The sequence below is a fragment of the Choloepus didactylus genome, chromosome 9, assembly GCF_015220235.1.
Source record: "Choloepus didactylus isolate mChoDid1 chromosome 9, mChoDid1.pri, whole genome shotgun sequence".
NCBI classification, from domain to species: Eukaryota; Metazoa; Chordata; class Mammalia; order Pilosa; family Megalonychidae; genus Choloepus; species Choloepus didactylus.
In genome coordinates, this window is record NC_051315.1 from 59,022,322 (window position 1) to 59,042,500 (window position 20,179).

The window sequence follows — 20,179 nt, forward strand, 5'->3', positions numbered from 1 at the left end:
AGTGATGACTATTGCATGGTTCAGGTATTTCAGTATGTATTGCAAAATGGTTGTTTTCTAGTTCCTTATTTTTTGTTTTAATACAGTTCTTTGCTTTGATTATTAGAGAACTTGAGCATCTTTTCATATGTTTATTGACCACTCAATATTTCTTTTGTGAATTGTTTATGACCTTGCTGATTTTTCTATTGTATTATTTTCTTTTTATTATTCATTTGTGAGAATTCATAGATCATAGATATTAACCTTTTATCTGTTGACAGACTTTAAATAATTTTTCCAGTTTGCCATTGTCTTCTGCATAGAAGCTTTTGGCTTTATGTAGTCAATTTTTTCTTACTTTTATGGCTTCCTGATTTCACACCATACTTAGTGAGGTCTTCCATGCCCCAGGATAATGTAGGGCAATAGTTTATTTTCTTTTTGCTACCTTTTTCTACAGATAACTTATGACATTTGGAATATATTTTAGATATGGTATAAGCTAGATGATCAGTTGTCCTTAAACAACTTATTGAAAGTCTTCTCCATGCCACACTGAATTGAGATTGTATACCTATCATATATTAAATTCACAGATTTGTGTAGTCTGTTTCTGGGTTCTGCTGTGGTCCTTTGATACTACCATATTGCCACAGTGTTTAATTACAGTAGCTTTGTACTACATTTTAAGGTCCAGTTCATCGTCATTAATCATTTTTTTTCAAGTTTACTTATTTATTCACATATATGCTCTTCCATTTGAACTTTAATATTGGTTTGTGAATTTAGTCCATTGGAATTTAAATCTAATGCATTAAGTTGGAGGGGGGACACTGACTTAAAAATTTTTTTTGAGTTTTTCCGTTTGGGAAGGTAGTTTTTCTCCATTCGGATCTTTTGTTTTCAATCTAACATTGTTTTTGTACTGTTTTAAATAAGTTATTTCTAGGCATTTTATAGGTTTAGTGTGGTTTTTTTGTGTTTGACTACAAAGTAACTTAAGATTATTTGGATTGTGACTCGAGAGTAGCTTACTTCATTTTTGATCTGGTACACGAGTCATACTTTAAAATGAGTATAAACAAGATTAGAAGGAATGCATGTGTTCTAATTTGCTAATGCTGCTGGAATGCAAAACACCAGAGATGGATTGGCTTTTATGAAAGGGGGTTTATTTGTTTACACAGTTACAGTCTTAAGGCCATAAAGTGTCCAAGGTAACATATTCTTTCCAAATACAAAATACATTCATCCCATCACAATATCACAAAAACTTAAATCATTTCAGTAACAATAGGTAGGTACAAGATCCCATCAAAAGCAATTATAGGCGTGGTCTCTCCTAAAGTAAAATTCCCCTCAGGCTCTGTACCTGTAAACTTAGAACAACTTATGTGCTTCCCGTATACAAAGGAGGGACATTCATAGGATAAACATTCCCATTGCCACAAGGAGAAACAGTAAGGAAAACAGGGTTCACAGGACCAAAACAGTTCCTAAAACCTGCAGGACAAACTCCGTTAGATTTCAAAGTCTGAGAGTCATTAACAGAACGACATTACATCCTTGGGTCTTGAGAGAGCGAGCGTCTAACCCTTCCTAAGGGCCTTTGCGGCAGCCCTTTCCTCTCCAAATGCTGGGGTGAGTATTCTAACATATCCACACATTGGGAACAGCACCTTTTCGGCCTCACCCGCTTCAAACATCGGGGCAGCACCCGGATTCCCTTCCATCTCTGGGGCACACGCTCAACCCCTTCAGAACAGTGACATGGCAGCCAGGCTCTCCCCAATTCCCTGAGAATGTGTTCCACCCTCTTTGGGACCTGGGGTGGCAAAACTCTTCCAGAGCATCGAGGCGGAATGCCCACCCTCAGTCTCCAGGGCAAACTCACCCTTTCCGCTCTGCTCTCCCAGCCTGAGACCTCTTGACTCCAGACCTCAACCACCATGGCTCTGTCTTTGAAGAAATTTTTCCTTCAATTTGTTCCTTGTCTGTCTTCTCCAGTCCAGACCGGCAACAGCTCTGTCTATAAAGATCTCGCAAAAATTCTGTTGGCTTCGCATGAAGCATGCAGGGGTCAAAGCCATCAGACAACAGGACTTTCCACAAATCCTTTCTGCTTAACTCCTTTTCCAATCTTGGCTTGTCCTGAAATGGTGGCTGGGCTCTGTGTTTGGTTGCATCCTCACATTGGGCTGTAGCTTCTGGGATTCCACCCCCTGGAAGCCCGTAATTTTCCAAGCCATCAGCTTCTGGTTTCTTTGAACCTAAGAGTTCAGTTCTAAGTTTATGTCTCTCCTGTCACATTTTACTATAAGCTGCAAGTAGAAGCCAGGCTACTACTTCTATATTTTGCTTGGAGATCTCATAAACTAAATATTCCAGGTTGTCGCTTTCAAATTTTGCCTTCCATCCAACACCAGGACTCAATTTTGCCAAATTCTCTGCCACTTTAAAACAAGGATCGCCCTCCTTCCAGTTTGCAACAACACATTCATCATTTCTGCTCAAGTCCTCATCAAAAGTATCTTTAGAGTCCATATTTCCACAAACAGTCTCTTCAAAGCAGTTTAGGCCTTTTTTATTGAGCGCCTCACAATTCTTCCAGAACCTTCCCCGTATCCATTTAAAAAGTCATTCCAACATGTTTGACATTTGCAAACTCAGCAGCACCAGCACCCCACTTCTCTGGTACCAAAATCTGTTCTAGTTTGCTAATGCTGCCAGAATGCAAAACACCAGAGATGGATTGGCTTTTATTAAAGGGGGTTTATTTGGTTACACAGTTACAGTCTTAAGGCCATGAAGTGTCCAAGGTAACATATCAGCAATCGGGTACCTTCGCTGGAGGTTGGCCAATGGTGTCCGGCAAACCTCTGTTAGCTGGGAAGGCATGTGGCTAGCATCTGCTCCAAAGTTCTGGTTTCAAAATGGCTTTCTCCCAGGACATTCCTCTTTAGGCTGCAGTTCCTCAAAAATGTTACTCTTAGTTGCATTTGGGGTGTTTGTCCTCTCTTAGCTTCTCCCGAGCAAGTCTGCTTTCAAAGGCTATCTTCAAAATGTCTCTCATCTGCAGCTCCTGTGCTTTCTTCAAAGTGTCCCTCTAGGCTATAGCTCCTCTTCAAAATGTCACTCACAGCTGCATTGAGTTCCTTCTGTTTGTCAGCCCATTTATATGGCTCCACTGATCAAGGCCCACCCTGCATGGGTGGGGCCACACCTCCATGGAAATTATCTCATTGGAGTTATCACCTACGGTTGGGTGGGGCGCATTTCCATGCAAACAACCTAATCAAAATGTTCCAACTTAATCCCCACTAATGTATCTGCCCTATAAGATTGCATCAAAGAATATGGCTTTTTCTGGGGGACATAATACATTCAAACCAGCAAAGCATGTTACACATGTAAGAGGATAAACTCATAAAACAAACTTCATGTATGTAGATCATTTACTATTCATTAATATAACTTAGAAATAATTGAAACAATGAATGGAAAATACAAGTTCTTGGGAATTGATCAATTTGTACTTAATGGTTTATACAAGTGTGGCAGTAATAAAGTAGTACTTGAAAGTAATATAAATTCTGTAATGAGGTTTTCTTTTTTTATTCTAGTTGGAACCTAACTTTTACTAGGAAAAAGCTCCTTCAGCACCATTTTTAATGTAAAGATTAGTTAAATTACATTCTCTTAACTTGGTGCCTTAAGATGGGATTTATTTATTGGTTTTGTTAATGTTATGAATTCTTTTTATGAATATTGTGAATAGAAATAATATATTCTTGGCAGATTAGAAATCACTCTTAATTTTTCTTTTTCATATTACAGGTTTTGCAAAAGGCATCAAATTAAATCAAGTTCAAATATTCCCTGTGTCCCCAAAGACTTACTGATGATGTCTGAGTTTGTTCTTCCACGATTTATTTTTTGTCTTATTCAGTACTTAAGAGAAGGCTATAATGAACCAGGTATGTCCTAATACAGTCTTTATTAGTACTCTTTTAAATCCCAATTAAAGTTTTAACTTTCAGATATTGTTTTTTGCTTAATATTTTTCATGAGATGACTGTTAAAATACAGACTAAACAAAAATACTAAAAACACTAAAAATCAATCATTTAACTTCATAGATACCTCATCTGGTGCTTTATGGTCCTGGGTCTTAGATGTTTTTGATTAGACTTTTTTGGCGTTTTGTAGAAGAGGAAATAATCATTTTATGGGGTTAAAGTGGTTTTATTTGTGATCATATGATGATAGAGCAGAATTAAGAAGTCCTGGAATGCTCCAATTTAAATTAGGTTTTTAGAAGATAAACTACTATTTTGCCAATCTTACCTTTTTTGTGTGTGAGTAGAGGTCTTTATAGATCTTTATTACTTTCCATATAGCTTATGAGAATGTCAAATTTCTCATTCTTCATGTTACTGACAGAATATACTGGTTAAGCATTATGCTAGTATTAAAAAGGGGAAGAGAAAGGTTCAAATTATAGTCACTCTTCTTACTTTTTAAGATTTAGTCACAATCTTGATTAATTTGCTTTAGTTAAATATTTGGGTTTAGGTTTATCTCTTAAAGTTCTTAGTCTGACATTGTGAATTGCAGATATCAATTAGTGGTATGGTAGAAATTCATTAACTTCTTATAATATACTTTACCTTTTTAATGACACCTGCATTTTTATCATATAATGGGTAAGCATTTTGCATTATTTTTAGAGATTAAGTTATTTAATACTATAAATAATCTTATGAATTCAGTTTGAAACTGTGGCACACATTTTTCCTCTCTGTCCCTCATCCTTAAAATGTGAAGAAATATATAACGTCTTCATCCTTTCTAAAACTGTCTTGCTGTCTTTATTGTGAGCAAACCATTATTTCTTATTTCTACATTTTAAGCAAAAGGTACAATCTTTTCTTAAGTGCTTCTCCTCTCAGAGTATGTGTCTTAAAATACAGGAAGAAATGTTGTTTTAATTTAGTCTCAAACTGCTATCTCTTTGGAATGAAGGCAACAGATACCAGCTGGATTATTGAAATTGCCTTCTGCATTTTCTCATAAACTACTTAACAGACTTTTTGGGAATTTACAAATGAACTATTTTAGAAAAGTAATGATTAGAAATCATATATTATGAGAAACTTATAATTTACCATTAGTTAAATCAAATAATATCTACACAGAAGTTTATTATGTTTATTTTTTCCTTTAATGACATTTAGCAGTTATAAAAAGTAGATGACATAAGTGTATAATTGTGGTAATTATCTGTTACTGTTGTCTGAAAACATGAAAGAATGAATGGAAGCACATTTTTTTTGTCTACAGATGAACTTCATGATCTTAAAGTTCAAGAAGTTTTCCTCTTTATTTCTTTTTATATTATCACTTGTGCTCAGCACAAGTTTCTACTGTCTGTACAAAAAATACTGTATTACTTTGTATAGAGAACACTGTTTCAAATTAAAAAAAGGACTTGGAATCATCTAATCCAAGGTAATGGAAGCCAGAGATCTTGTGGTTTGACATTTGCCTTAAGTTCCACTTCTCAATTTGCTGTACAAATCCTTAGAACATTTTCAGTGCTCATGTCAGAGCTCTGGAAACAAAGAACAAACAGTAATTAAACACCTACTATGTGACTGTATAACTCATTGGGGGAAAATGCAAAGATGAATAATATACAGTATTAGTTTTCCAGTGAGTAAGTAATGTTTTTTTTTTTTTGATTTGGGTCCCAGGATTCAAGGTTATCTAATCGAGTTCTATCCTCACATCATCTTTGAACTAGGTCATGAGTTTCTTGGGAGCAAGAATTATGTCTTATTGAGTTTTGCTTCTCTGTGCCTTTAGTATGGTACAGGCTGAATAAATGTTGAATGAACTTGATGTCCCCTTCCCTAGGCACACAGGACCCCTGTTTGCTCCCTTATATGCTTTGTTCTTTTAACGAATTTTGAATAACTCTAAATCTCTCCATTTGCTTCTTCCTTTTAGACCTCAATTTCTCTAAAATATCTTTTTCTTTTCATCTTTAATATTCTTTTTTAAGTTATTGTCCAAGTTTCTTATCTCTCCCTTTAGCTCTAATAGACGTATCTTGCCTTGTTTTTTATTTTTTCTTTTTAGTAAAATATTTAGGTTTATGAAAACGGTTATCTTTCATTTAAGTTGCTTTGGTCTTTAGCTAGAATGAGTCTGTATTTTTGGAACATGTTGGGGATGGGATATTTGCTATACAGGTTTAAATTTACAGCTGATATAATTTTGTCCTAATGTTCTTATACTATTCTCAATATATTTGAATTCTGTCTTCTTTTATTCTAGGGAGTGATTTTAACTTTTTCCTAAACACTATCCTATTTTGAAATGATTTATGTTTACATTTATATATCTCAAAATTTAGGACCCTCAACTCTAATGCTTCTTATACAAATTTAGTGTTTAATACCTTATGGGTCATCTCCTCCTTTTTCTGTCTGCTTTTTCTTAAGGAACTGAATTTCTGAGCAACTCTGCCCTAGGTCGGGTGCTATGCTGATACCAACTTTCTAAACAGAGTTCTTATAGTGACTTTCTTTGATTAAGAAATACTGTCATCTAAGCCATTATAATTTTAAAAGAATAATAATATACTGTTATTCTTAGCAGAATATTTGAAAGAAAGTTACCCTTAATTATTATTATCTATTTTTTTAGCAGCAGATGTACCATCAGAAAAAGACCTCAATAAAGTCCTTCAGCTTTTGGAACCTCAAATTTCCTTTTTGGAAGACCTAACTAAAATGGGAGGAGCAATGCGGTCTGTTCTTACTCAGGTTTTGACAAACCAACAAAACTACAAAGAGCTGACTTCTGGTGAGTAAAATATTAGAATAGGAGAAAGTTATTATACTTTACTTATATTACTGTAATCATAAGAAGTTGTATATTTTAGAACTTAAAAATAAGAAGTATATTTTTCATAGAACCCTAAAGCTGGAAGTTATTAAGAGAACTTCTTATTTTATAGATGAGGAAAGTGACCCACAGAAAAATTAAGTGACCTGGTTAAGACATCATAACCAATTTATGGTGGAGTTGGTACTAGAACCCAGGTCTCCTAACGTAGTCTGACATTGTAGTGTGACATATCATATTATGCTCCCTCCGCAAACAGTAATAACAGCCACTTCTGTGTCTTCAGTTTTGGTATTCTAAATTTTGGGTTGTATGGTTTAGCCTTTTATAATAACATAGATTTTAAGTTATAAAACTTAGAATTGGTGAATATGTGTGTTCATGATATACTGTTATACAAATGCTTAATAGTGTTTACACCTCAAATTTATAGTGCAAGAGATATATCAATTATTTAAAAATCTTTTATTTTCAGGTAGACTTTTGATGACTAATTGGATCTCTTTGATTGTGATTGGTTTGTTGAAGTCTTCTTGGTCAGTCTAGGTTGTTCATGTGTTTCCAGGAAATTGTCCATTTCCTCTGAATTGTCTAGTTTGTTGGCATACAGTTGTTCATAGTATCTTCTTATGATTTTTTTTTTTTTTAATTTCTTCGGGATCTATAATAATTATCCCCTTCTCATTTCTGATTCTATTTATTTGGGTCTTCTCTCTTTTTTGATTTTGTCAGTCTAGCTAAGGGTCTGTCAATCTTGTTTATCTTCTCAGAGAACCAGCTTTTGGTTTTATTTATTCTATCTATTGATTTTTTGTTCTCCAGATCATTTATTTCTGATTTATTCTTTGTTATTTCTTTTTGTCTACTTGCTTTAGGGTTAGTTTGCTGATCATTCTGTAGCCTCTTCAATTGTTTGGTTAGGTCTTTGGTTTTAGCTCTTTCTTGCTTTTTGATATGTACATTTAGAGCTTTAAATTTCCCTCTCAGCACTGCCTTCATTGCATCCCACAGGTTTTGATATGTTGTGTTCTTGTTTTCATTTATCTCTAGATATTTACCAATTTCTCTTGCGATTTCTTCTTTGACCCACAAATTGTTTAGGAGTGTGCTGTTTAACCTCCATATATTTGTGAAAGATCTGGTTCTTTGATGATTATTGATTTCTAGTTGCATTCCATTGTGGTCAGAGAATGTGCTTTGAATAATTTCAATCTTTTAAAATTTATTAAGACTTTTTTTGTGTCCCAGCATATGACCTATCCTGGAAAATGTTCCATGGGCACTAGAGAAGAATGTATATCCTGGTACCTGGTGATGTAATGATCTATATATGTCTGTTAAGTCTAATTCATTTATTGTATTGTTTAGGTTCTCAATTTCTTTATTGGTCCTCTGTCTAGTTCTATCTGTAGAAGAGAGTGATGTATTGAAGTCTCCCACTGTTATTGTAGACATGTCTATTGCTTCCTTCAGTTTACCCAATGCTTGTCTCTTGTATTTTGGAACTCTGATTGGGTATGTAAACATTTATGATTGTTATTTCTTCTTGGTGAATTGTCCCTTTTATTAATATATTGTGTCCTTCTTTGTCTCTTATGATATCATTGCATTTACAGTCTATTTTGTCTGCTATTAGTATAGCTACCACAGCTTGCTTTTATTTGCAGTTTGTGTAGAATACTTTTTTCCATCCTTTCACTTTCAGTCTCTTTGTGTCACAGGGTCTTAGATGAGTCTCTTGTAAACAGCATATCGATGGGTCATACTTTTTAATCTGTTCTACCAGTCTGTATCTTTTAATTGGAGAGTTTAATCCATTCACATTCACTGTTATTACTGTGAAGGGAGTTATTGTACCAGCCATCTTATCCTTTGGTTTTTAGTTGTTAGATCTGTTTTTTCCCTCCCTGTCTCTCTCTCTCTCTCTCTCTTTTTTTTTTTTTTTCCTTTTAAGTTACCCTTACTAATAATCTTCAGTTCTGTGCTCTTCTCTGGACCTTTCTCTTCTTTCTTTTTTTTCTCAGCTGGTAGCGCTCCCTTTAGTATTTCTTGTAGGGCAGGTCTCTTGTTCACACATTGTCTCAGCATTTGTTTGAGAAAATTTTAAACTCTCTCAATTTAAAAATTTATAAAGCATTCTTGGCTGGCAATTTTTCTCTTTCAGAATCTTAAATATGTCATACCACTGCCTTCCCACCTCCAGGTTGCCCGCTGTGTATTCAGTACTCCATGGCATGTGCTGTGTATTCAGTATGTTGTTTCCCTTGTATATGGTGAATCGCTTCTCTCTTGCTGCTTTCAGAACTTTCTCCTTCTCTTCAGCATTTGACAGTCTAATCTGTATATATCTCAGAGTAGATTTATTTAGATTTATTCTATTTGGAATTCACTGGGCATTTTGATTTGCATATTTATGTTGTTTAGAAGGATTGGGAAGTTTTCCCCAACTATGTTTTGAAACACTCTTCCTAGATCTTTACCCATCTGTTCTCCTTCTGGGAGACCAATGATTCTTATGTTTGCTTCATGTTGTCCATCATTTCTCTGACAGGCATTTCACATTTTTCGATTTTTTTCACCATTTGTTCATCTGTGCATTCACATTTGATTACCCTAGTTCACCTATTCTTTGTTCTTCCTCTTTAAATCTGCTGTTGTGTGTCTCTAGTATATTTTAAATTTGATCCACAATGTCTTTTATTTCCATAAAGTCTGTTATTTTTTTGTTTATGCTTTCAGATTGTTTTTTGTGCTTTTCTACAGTCTTCTTGATTTCCTTTATGTCTTTAGCCATCTTGTTAAAGTTGTTTTGGAGATTTGTTTGTACTTCTTAAATTAATTGCTCCAAATTTTGTGTCTCCTCTGGCTTTTTAACTTGTTCATTTGGCTTGTCCGTATCTTCTAGATTCTTCAAGTGCTTTGTGATTTTCTGTTGGCTTTGGGGCATTTGCTTGTCTTGATAAGATTATTTTGGGAAATGCAGGATTCTTTGAGCTTTTTAAATATAATTTGGGAGAACTACAGCTTGCTGGAATGCAGTTTTCCAATCCTACCAGTAGGTGGCACTTTTGAACTATAGCTTGCTTGAGTGCAGTTTCCCACTCCTACCAGGAAATGGTTCTTTCAAGCCAACTTTCCTAAAACTTCATTGGTGCAGTGGACGGAGTCCAAACCGGCTGGGGAATCAGTCAGTGCACTGCTTCTCTGTGTACTCTAGGGACTGCTTGCCCTGGGGCTGTGCTGTGGGTAGAAGAAACAGCAGTTAGGTAGGAAGTCCACTCAAGGACACCCTGAAGATGGAATGTGCCCTGCTCCCTGCCTGCTGTGCTCCTGTGAGTCTCTGGGGGTGGGAGGGGCTTGTGATTGTCAGTATGGCACCATCTCCTTTCCCTGCCTCTTGCTGGTGTACCCCTCTGGACTTCCTTGGGGGTAGAGCAAATTCTGCCTCCTGGGTTCCTTCACAGGCGCTCCCGGCCTTCTGGCTGTGGAGGATCACCTCTAACTGCCAAGGTAGGTACATGGGAGTAGAGAGCTGCTGCTCACTCCTTTGCCTGGAGGTCATCTCACCACTGCCAGCCCAAGGGGCTGCTTCCCAACTGGAGCAAACTCACCCCATCCCTTGAGGTGCTGTCTCTCTCGCGTTTTTGTCATTATCTCCTCCACATAATGTGCGGGACCCTCTGTGGCCGGTGACAGCCCAAAACTGAGGTCCTGGGCTTCCTCCAACCCCTCTCTAGTTACTTTCATGTAAGAGAAACCCGTTCTGCCTCACCTACTCCACCATCTTCCTGGAAGTTGTTGGTCTTTATTTCTTTATGCTGTTTTGAACCACTATCTAGTGTCCTTTTCTTTCAGTCTGAAGAACTTCCTTTAGCATTTCTTATAGGGGTGGTCAAGTGGTGTTGAACTCCCTTAGTTTTTGTGTATATGAGAATGTCTTAATCTCGCCCTCATTTTTGAGAGAGCAGTTGGTGTCCGTTGGTGTCTGTTGTTTTCCTTCAGCACAAAAGTATTTCACCCCACTGCCTTCTGCCTCCATGGTTTCTGATGAGGAATCAGCACTTAATCTAATTGGGACTCTCTTGTATGTAACATGTTGCTTTTCTGTTGCATCTTTCAGAACTCTCACCTTGTCCTTTGCATTCGATAAAGTAATCAGTATATGATGGGGTGTATTTTTCTTCATGTTTATCCTGTTTTGGTGTTCTCTGGGCTACTTGATGTGCATAGTCACATCTTTTGACATATTTGGGAAGTTCTCTGTCATTATTTCTTAGTCATTATTTGGTGCACTTGATGGTGTCCCATAGCTGTCTTAGGCTATTTTCTTTTTTCTCTCTGCTCTTCATCCTGACTCATTTCAAGTATCTTGTCTTCAGGTTCACTGATTCTTTCTTCTGCCACCCCAATCTGCTTTTGAAATCCTCTTGGGCATTTTCATCTCAGTTATTGTGCTCTTCAACTCAAATAGTTCTGTTTGGTTCCTTTTAAAAATTTCTTTCCCTTTATTAAATTTCTCATATTACTCATTCATTGGTTTCCTATATGCTTTAATTCTTTCTCTGTACTTTCCTGCATCTCCTTGAGATATTTTAATATCTTTTGTTAAAGGCTTTGTTCAGTATGTCCACCTTCTTGTTTTCTTCATTGGTGTTTTCTATCTCTATCCTCTTCCTTTAGGTGAGCCAACATTTCCTGTTTGTTTGCTTGTCTTTTGTTGCACACTGTATATTTTAAAATGTTAACTCTGGGATTTATTCCCTGAGATGTCTCCTTCTTGATTTTGTAACCAGCTGATGATAAGACAGAGATTGTCTTGAGCTTCAGCCCTCCTATCAGGAAGGCCTGCCCAAGGCGAATGCAGTGTTCAGGTATTTCCCGTCTTGCTGGGCCTCTGTCTTGTCCTGAGCTTTTGCTTGTTATTCTTTTTGAGTTTCTCTATTTACAGGAGTTTGGTTGTCCCCTCTCCTTCCCAAAAGACAGACTTCCCTCTCCCGGGTATTTGAAACTGTCAGGCCTTTGTCCCAGACTGACTGCCTCTATAGTTCTTTAACTTCCATTTTTTGTCTTTCTTTTTTTTTTTTTTTTTTTTTGTCTCAAGACTGCTTTTCCCTGGAGGGCAAATTCTTGGAGGATACTCACCTTGGAGAGGACTTTCCCAATTTGGTCTTTCCCAGCCAACACAGGGCCAGGGACCCACGAAGGGGGCGCATACTGGCTCCAAAGTGCCCTGGAGAGGGGATCAAGATGGGCACCAAAATCTCTGATGGCTTCTCAAAGCTGAGTTTCCTGGCCTGCCCAGTAGATGCAACCCTTCCGCTAACTATCCTCTGTACCCCAAGGAAATGCTTTTTCTTTACATCTCCACTGCCTTTGCTCATGTCTGGGGAGGGTTGAAACTGCCTTTATCACAGGGGAGTTGAAACAATGGCTCTTGCTGCCTTTGGCTGGGGCAGGTTTAAACAATAGCTGCCCTCAGAGCCAGGATCCAGTCATCTGAATTCCTTAATCAAAAGCTGTGATCAGCGATTGGCTGTGCCCACCCCTCTTCTTGGGGAGGAGAATTTTTACGTCCCTTTTTGTCACTAGCAAGCTAGCCAGTGACTGGACTCATCAGTGCGCTGCCTTGAGGGTGGTGGATGGGCACTGTAGCTGCTGTGCCAGAGAGCAATTTACAGTTCTTTACCGTAATTTATCACTCTTCCTCCTGCTGTTCCTGGATGCTGTATAGAACCCCAGTGTTCTTCTGGCCTCTGGGGTTTCAGAATAGTTGTTTCACACAATTCCTGCCTATTTAATAGTTGTTCTGGTTGAAGGACTGAGTTCTAGAGCTCCCTACTCTGCCATCTTCCCCAGAAGTCCAAAATTGTACTTTTAATTCTTCAAATGTGATAATCAAAATCTTGTTTAAAACCAGAATTTAAAGTAATTTCGGTTGTAATATTTGAAACTTTTAATGATCTTTTCCTAATAGTTTTAAAATTGCCATTAGAGAAGAGGTATAATTTTAAAGTTTAAAGTTTTTTGTGTTCTTACTCATGCTGTTTTACGTTTCTGAAATAATTTTGACAACTTTCTGCACTAGGCTAACACTGACTTACCTTTGAAAATTCCACTCAGGCATTATATCCTCCAGGAAGCCTTTCCTAAGTACTCTTTGGCCAACTCTGCCTGCTCCGTTTTAGGAGAGCACAGATTGTCAACCAAATGGTGAAGTCTGCTACATAATTGTCATCTACTATATTATCTTTCTCCCTTTCTTTGTCATTAAATTTACAGTTCCTTGATATCTGGGAACTTCCCTTATTAATTTGCTCCTGGTTTGCCTTACATATAATCCCTGGCTTATTTTAGACACTCAACTATTTAGTAGACCTTACTATTTGTTAAACATGCTGTGTATTCTGGGACTGTTAATTCCAAACATAAGCACCAAAATATTATGTGAACCTATTTTATGTTACCCTTTCCAATGTTCTTCCTCCATTAGGATATTCAAAGACTGACATTAAGTAGCTATTTTTATACACACACATCCATATTAGTTACTGAGGTAACTATACTTAGATATTGAATGGATTTTTTTTCTGACTTTTAAATTTGTTTTAAATATTAGGTCTTGGAGAAAATGCTTGTGCAAAGAAAAGTCATGAAAAGTACCTTATTGCTTTGAAGAGCTCTGGACTTACATATCCTGAGGATAAGCTCGTCTACGGTATGCAGGAACCATCTGCTGGCACTAGCACTCTAGCAGTTCAAGGTTTGTCTGTTTAATTTGAACAGTAGTAACTTTTCTGTATTAAAAAAAAGAGACAACAAACCCTCAGACTTTACTCATTATCAAAGAACAATGTTATACTTTGTAAGTAGAATAGTAAAGTACGATAATTTAGAGACAAGAAAGGATAGGTCAGCCAAAGAAGGGAATGCATTGTTCTTGGTTGGAATTTAGTTAATTTAATAAGGCTCTTGTTATGACTCATGAAAAATGTAGCTATTGCTCTTCAAGGGTTACCCAAAACTTTACTAGCTCAATATTTTATTGAACCAAGCATTAAAACTAAAAAGAAGCAATCCTTCTGGAATGCCAATTATAATGATTAATTCTGAGTTTTCACTGAAGATTTCTTATTGAAGCATAAAACTATTAGATCCAAATTTATTCGAGATGTGAACTCTGCCAAGATAACTCTTAAAACGAGTTGTCCTGACCTAACAAAGCATATGTTTTTTTGGTATTTGTATGTCTTGGAATAATTTTAAAGTGAAGCAATGTATATCAATTATGAAAAGCAGTTTTTTCCCCCTTCAAAGGTTTTGCGGGTGCAACAGGAACATTGGGACAAGTGGATTCTTCAGATGAGGTGAGATTTAAAGTTAAATTTTTTTTATGGAATTAAAAAGTTTTAGAACTACACAGATTTGCAGGTATTATATAGTTTAAGTTTAAGGTAGCTGAAGTTCAGAATAGGCTAACTTAACCAAGATCACACAACGACTTAGTGATAGAACAGTGACTAAAACTAGATTTTTACTTTTTGTTTATAATTAATTTCTCTCTTCACAATTGAAAAATGGCAATAGAAGGAGTGTAGGATTTTTCTATGAGCAAGATACCATCAGATTTATCCAAGTAATTGACATGTGTGCAATAGAATTATTTAAAAATACATAGCTAATCCTAGAATAGTTTATTAAAAGAGTATGAAATGTAACTGTTTATCCAGTGTCATATTAAAGTTGCAGTGTATATCTGTCTATGTATGTATGTATGTATGTATCTATCTATCTATCTATCTATCTATCTATATCTATGTCAGGATTATTAAAAAAAGCAATATACTGGAAAAAAGACTATCAATTTGAAATTTCAATTTTTATGGTATTTATTAATAATAAATATTTGTAATAAACCCTTTATAACATTCCTGTATTTTATGATACAGGAAAAACTCTGATATTATAAATCTTGATGCTTATAAAATTTTAATTTCATATTTCTAATTATATGTTTAGTGATTGAAAATTTTAAAGTAAAATTGTGCTACTTTTAAATATAGACATCTTTTTTTTTCAAAATCCATTTCAATTTGATAACATAATATGAACTAAGCTGTGCCAGTTTGAATGTATTGTGTCCCCCAAACGCCATTATCTTTGATGTAATCTTGTGTGGGCAGACGTTGTCACTTTTGATTAGATTTCCTTGAGTGTGTCTTTGGAATGTGCCCCACCCAGCTGTGGGTGATGACTCTGATTGGATAATTTCCATGGAGGTGTTGCCCCACCCATTCGGGGTGGGTCTAAGTTGATCAGTGGAGCCATATAAATGAGCTGACGTAACAGAAGGAACTCAGTGCAGCTGTGAGTGATGTTTTGAAGAGGAGCTACAGCCAAGAGGGACACTTGAAGAAAGCACAGGAGCTGCAGATGAGAGACATTTTGAAGATGGCCGTTGAAAGCAGACTTTTGCTCTGGAGAAGCTAAGAGAGGACAAATACCCCAAATGCAACTAAGAATTACATTTTTGAGGAACTGCAGCCTAGAGAGGAACATCCTGGGAGAAGTCCATTTTGAAACCAGAACTTTGGAGCAGAAGCCAGCCACGTGCCTTCCCAGCTAACAGAGGTTTTCTGGACACCATTGGCCATCTTCCAGTGAAGGTACCTGATTGCTGATGTGTTACCTTGGACGCTTTATGGCCTTAAGACTGTAACTGTGTAACCAAATAATCCCCCTTTTATAAAAGCCAATCCATCTCTGGTGTTTTACATTCCGGCAGCATTAGCAAACTAGAACATAAGCCAAATATCTTTCTTTTGAAAGAATGTTATAAAAGTCTTATAATTGATATAATGTCTTAAAATTTAAACTTTACAGTAATGCTTCTCCCCAAAAAGTGACATAGCTTCATTTTGTGGTCTCATTTTGGACAAACCATTTAAAATAGTTTTCAACAGGTTGGAGAGGCAGCTTAGTTTGTTGCTTAAGAGTTTGACTCTGGAATTAGACTGCTTGGGTTTGAATTCTGGCTCCTGTAACAGCTAGTAGTGTCACCTTGGTCAGGTTTCTTAACTTTTCCATGCCTAAATTTCTTCATTTGTAAAATGGAGATAATGATTGTATTTACTTCATAGAAATCTTATATGAGTATTAAATGATTTAGTGTGCGTGTATATATATAGATATAAGCACTTAGAGCAGTGGGCTTGGCTTTTTGTAAGCACTATATATGTGTGTGTTAAATAAAGAAATTAAAATCATTTAAAAAATGGTATAAATGGTTAGCTTTTAACCGTTTTTTTTTTTTTTTTTTTTTTAATTTAAAGACTTCTAAGAACAATTTTGCTATAATAACAGATGGGGAGAACCTCTGATATTTAAAATAGACTTTCAAAAATATGTAAACATTATTTATTTTAACTAAAAGTAATAATTCCATTTTGAAGCTGGTGGCAGGGAATGATGGGGGTAGAATGCTAATTCTTCATATGCCAAAGAAGAAAGTAATTAGATAATGAACATGGTTTTAAACTGCTTATTCCACTTTTTTTTAAGGGCATTTTGTGCAGAGACTGAGTGGCCTATGAAAAGGCAAGATCTGAGAGGACTTGGAATTGAGTATGAATGAGTCATGGGTAGGACAGTCAGGAAAGGAGCCTTGTCTTTATTGTTGGTAGAAATTTTAGAAAACTATTACATGAAATGGTTTGGTGATGCTACAGGGCACTGTTTCTTAAAATAAGTTAAACATTTTTTATTTGATTTAGAATGACCAAAATCCATCATTTTATGTTTGTTTGTATTTCTATGGTAAGTTAGAACCTTCATATTTTGGCATACTTAGCATTATGATTTGCTAAAAACAGCCTTGATTAGCTTTTCTTCTTTTTTTTTTTTTGGTGAAATTTACATAGTGTAAAATTAACCATTTTAAAGTGAATAGTTCAGTGGCATTTAATACATTCACAATTGCATGTAACCACCATCTCTGTTTAGTTCCAAAACATTTTCATCACCCCAGAAGGAAACTCCATACCCATTGAGCAGTCATTCTCCACATTCCCTTCCCTCCTGTCCCATGGCGAACACAGATCTGCCGTCTGTCTCATTGATTTTATCTGTTCTGGGTATTTCATATAAATAGACTCATACAATATGTGACATTTTATGTCTGACTTCTTTCACATAGTATAATGTTTTTGAGGTTTATCCATGTTGTTTTATATATCATTGCATCTTTCCTTTTTTATGGCTGAATACTCTTCCATTACATGTGTATACTACAGCTGTTTATCCATTCATCCATTATTGGGCCTTTGGGTTGTTTCCACCTATGCGCTTTTGTGAATAGTGCTGTTCTGAACATGTATTTGTTTGAGTACTTGTTTTCATTTCTTTTTTGGTACGTACTTAGGAGTGAAATTGCTGGGTCATATGGTAATTCTGTATTTAAATTATGAGGAATCACTGAACGGTTTTCCAAAGTTGACTGAATAATTTTACATTCCCATGCAGATTAGCTTTTAAATTTCTAATGGAGACTTTAACTCTGTACATAATTGCATTGCAGTAATACCATATGTGCCAGTTTGAATGTATTATGTCCCCCAGAAAAAGCCATATTCTTTGATGCAGTCTTGTGGGGCAGATGTTTTGTTGCTGATTAGATTTGCATGGAAATGCACCCCACCCAACTGTAAGTGGTAACTCTGATGAGGTATTTCCATGGATGCATGGCCCCACACATTCAAGGTGGACCTTGATCAGTGGAGCCATATAAATGAGCTGATGGGCAGAGGGAACTCAGTGCAGCTGTGAGTGACATTTTGAAGAGGAGCTACAGCCAAGAGGGACACTTTGAAGAAAGCACTGGAGCTGCAGATGAGAGACATTTTGAAGACAGCCGTTGAAAACAGACTTTTGCTCTGGAGAAGCTAAGAGAGGACAAATACCCCAAGTGCAACTAAGACTGGCATTTTTGAGGAACTGCAGCCTAGAGAGGAACATCCTGGGGGAAAGCCATTTTGAAACCAGAACTTTGGAGCAGACTCCAGCCACGTGCTTTCCCAGCTAACAGAGGTTTTCCGGACGCCATTGGCCATCCTCCAGTGAAGGTACCCAATTGCTGATGTGTTACCTTGGACACCTTATGGCCTTAAGACTGTAACTGTGTAACCAAATAAACCCCCTTTTATAAAAGCCAGTCCATTTCTGGTGTTTTGCATTCCGGCAGCATTAGCAAACTAGAACACCATATTTTATGGTTGGGTGTTAGGAGAATCTTATTGGGAGGGAGGCTTGTGAATCTCTTCTAGAAGTAATTTCTAGAGGTTTTGAAATATGGTCCTTTCTTTGTACATTACTATTACTTCTAGTCTGTCCTCCTTAGGACTTCTCTTCTGGGCCTTGTCTTATATTCCTCTTCTTTGTTTCAGCAACTTCTGATTATAATGTTTTGTGTAATCGTTTGTTCCATAATTATGATTACGTCTTATTGTAAATATCGTAGTAGATACATTTTGATTATAATAATCTTAAAATACTTTATTTTAGCTTGTATCCTCATAATACATTGTTTTTGTGATAGTACCCAAGAATACTAATGCTTTATTTTATATTTAACTTATATATGTATTTCAAAGTAGTTTAGACTCTTTTGACTTCTAAATCATAATTTGTAATTAAACTTTTAGTCCATTTAAAAACACTTTTTATAGTTTATATATTTATCACATTTCTAATGTACATAAAAATGGGGTCGTTTGGACATTTGAAAGCTTAAGAATTTGAAGTAGAGCTGTTCAGTTAGAAGTGGATTCAAGGGATATCCATTTTAGTTTTTCTTTGAAAGACAGATTAGAAACATTATTTTATTTCCTTTTACTATACAATTAATTCTTCAATTCCCCAGGATAATATGTATACTAGAAAAAAATTGAGCTTTAGAGTTAGGCAGAGCTGAGTGTGAATCTTGGCTCTTAATATCCCTGTATTTTCTGACAGGTTATTTAACTTCCAACCTTCGATTTCTTCATGGAAGATGATAGATAATTCTAGTGTTAGGATTAAATGTGATAACATAAACACATTTTATGGACCAGGCACAAATTAGGCTCTTGATAAATGTTTTTTATCCCAGTGCTTTATGTGTAGAAGGGATTGTTGAGCTATCATAGGTCATACTATAGAAATTTCTGCTGTTTTTTCCAGAGGAAACATTTTACTAAGGCATGATTTAAAAGCGATCAAATTTATCTTTGAAGATTACTTAAGTGATGTATGAAAATGCTGTACATCAGATAAAATAAAAGTCCCTTGTACCCTCCTTAATACCAATCCCTTCTCTGGGAAATTACAGTTAATTGTTTGGATATCCTTGACAGACCCTTTTCTGTATAGTTGAATAACTGTGTGTTTATAGAAATGTATAGTGTGTGTGAGAGAGATTAAATCACTATTTTATGACCTGCTTTTATTTACTCTGTAATATTTTGTGCATTTTTGTCAGAGCTCTGTTCTTTCTGTCGTTTAGTATTCTGAAATATTAATAACCTACAGTTTATCCAGTCATTTCCTTGATTTCCAGTTTTTTTATTACAAGATATGCTTACATTTCTTTTTGTGCTACTGTGCTAATAGTTCTATGAGAGGTGGAATTGCTAGGTCACAGGGTATGCATATCTTAAATTTTAATAGATTGTATTTCTTTCTGATTGTAAAAAAATCACACATATGCACATACTTAACGTGAAAAGTATGGAAAAGTATAAAGATAAGACCATAACCCAGAGCCAATCACAGAAGGGTTTTAGTGATAAAATTAGTGAAGTTTCTATTTGAAGATTGTGATCATAGATAATTTTTAATACAAAATATATATTCATTTATGTTTTATTATATATGTACTCTAAGATCTTTGCTTTTTGGTTCTAAATGAATTTTCAAATCTTAAGTTGGAAATAAGTCACGTAATATAGGAAAAAACAAAAATAAAAACAACAATCAGGAGGCAGCAATTTGAAGATTATAAAAATTATGAATGCTAGTGCTAAAAGGATCTCCTTGAAGTTCATCTTTTCTAATTTCCTCATTTATTAATGAAGAAGTTAAATTCCATAGAATAAACTGATCTACTCAGGCTCAAATATCTAGCTAGTGCTGAAGTTGGAATTGGACAACAGGTCTCATATCTCTGGGTCTAGTAGTCTTTCTGTAAAGTGGGGAAATGGTAAACCAATGTTCTCATTACTATTGCTGTTCAGCAAATTAGTCCAAAACT

At 35.8% G+C, this 20,179-nt stretch overlaps 1 protein-coding gene across 4 annotated transcripts in view; it reads left to right on the forward strand.

Moving 5' to 3' along the window:
- UBR3 (ubiquitin protein ligase E3 component n-recognin 3) overlaps positions 1–20,179 on the forward strand; it is a 364,711-nt gene that overhangs the window by 53,217 nt on the left and 291,315 nt on the right. For 3 of the 4 annotated variants that reach the window (XM_037850484.1, XM_037850488.1, XM_037850485.1), the window contains exons 2-5: positions 3,820–3,959; positions 6,697–6,855; positions 13,514–13,657; positions 14,212–14,261. In XM_037850484.1, coding sequence (XP_037706412.1) covers positions 3,820–3,959; positions 6,697–6,855; positions 13,514–13,657; positions 14,212–14,261 — 493 coding nt within the window. The remainder of the gene's footprint in view (positions 1–3,819; positions 3,960–6,696; positions 6,856–13,513; positions 13,658–14,211; positions 14,262–20,179) is intronic. The other variant, XM_037850487.1, reaches the window with a different exon arrangement.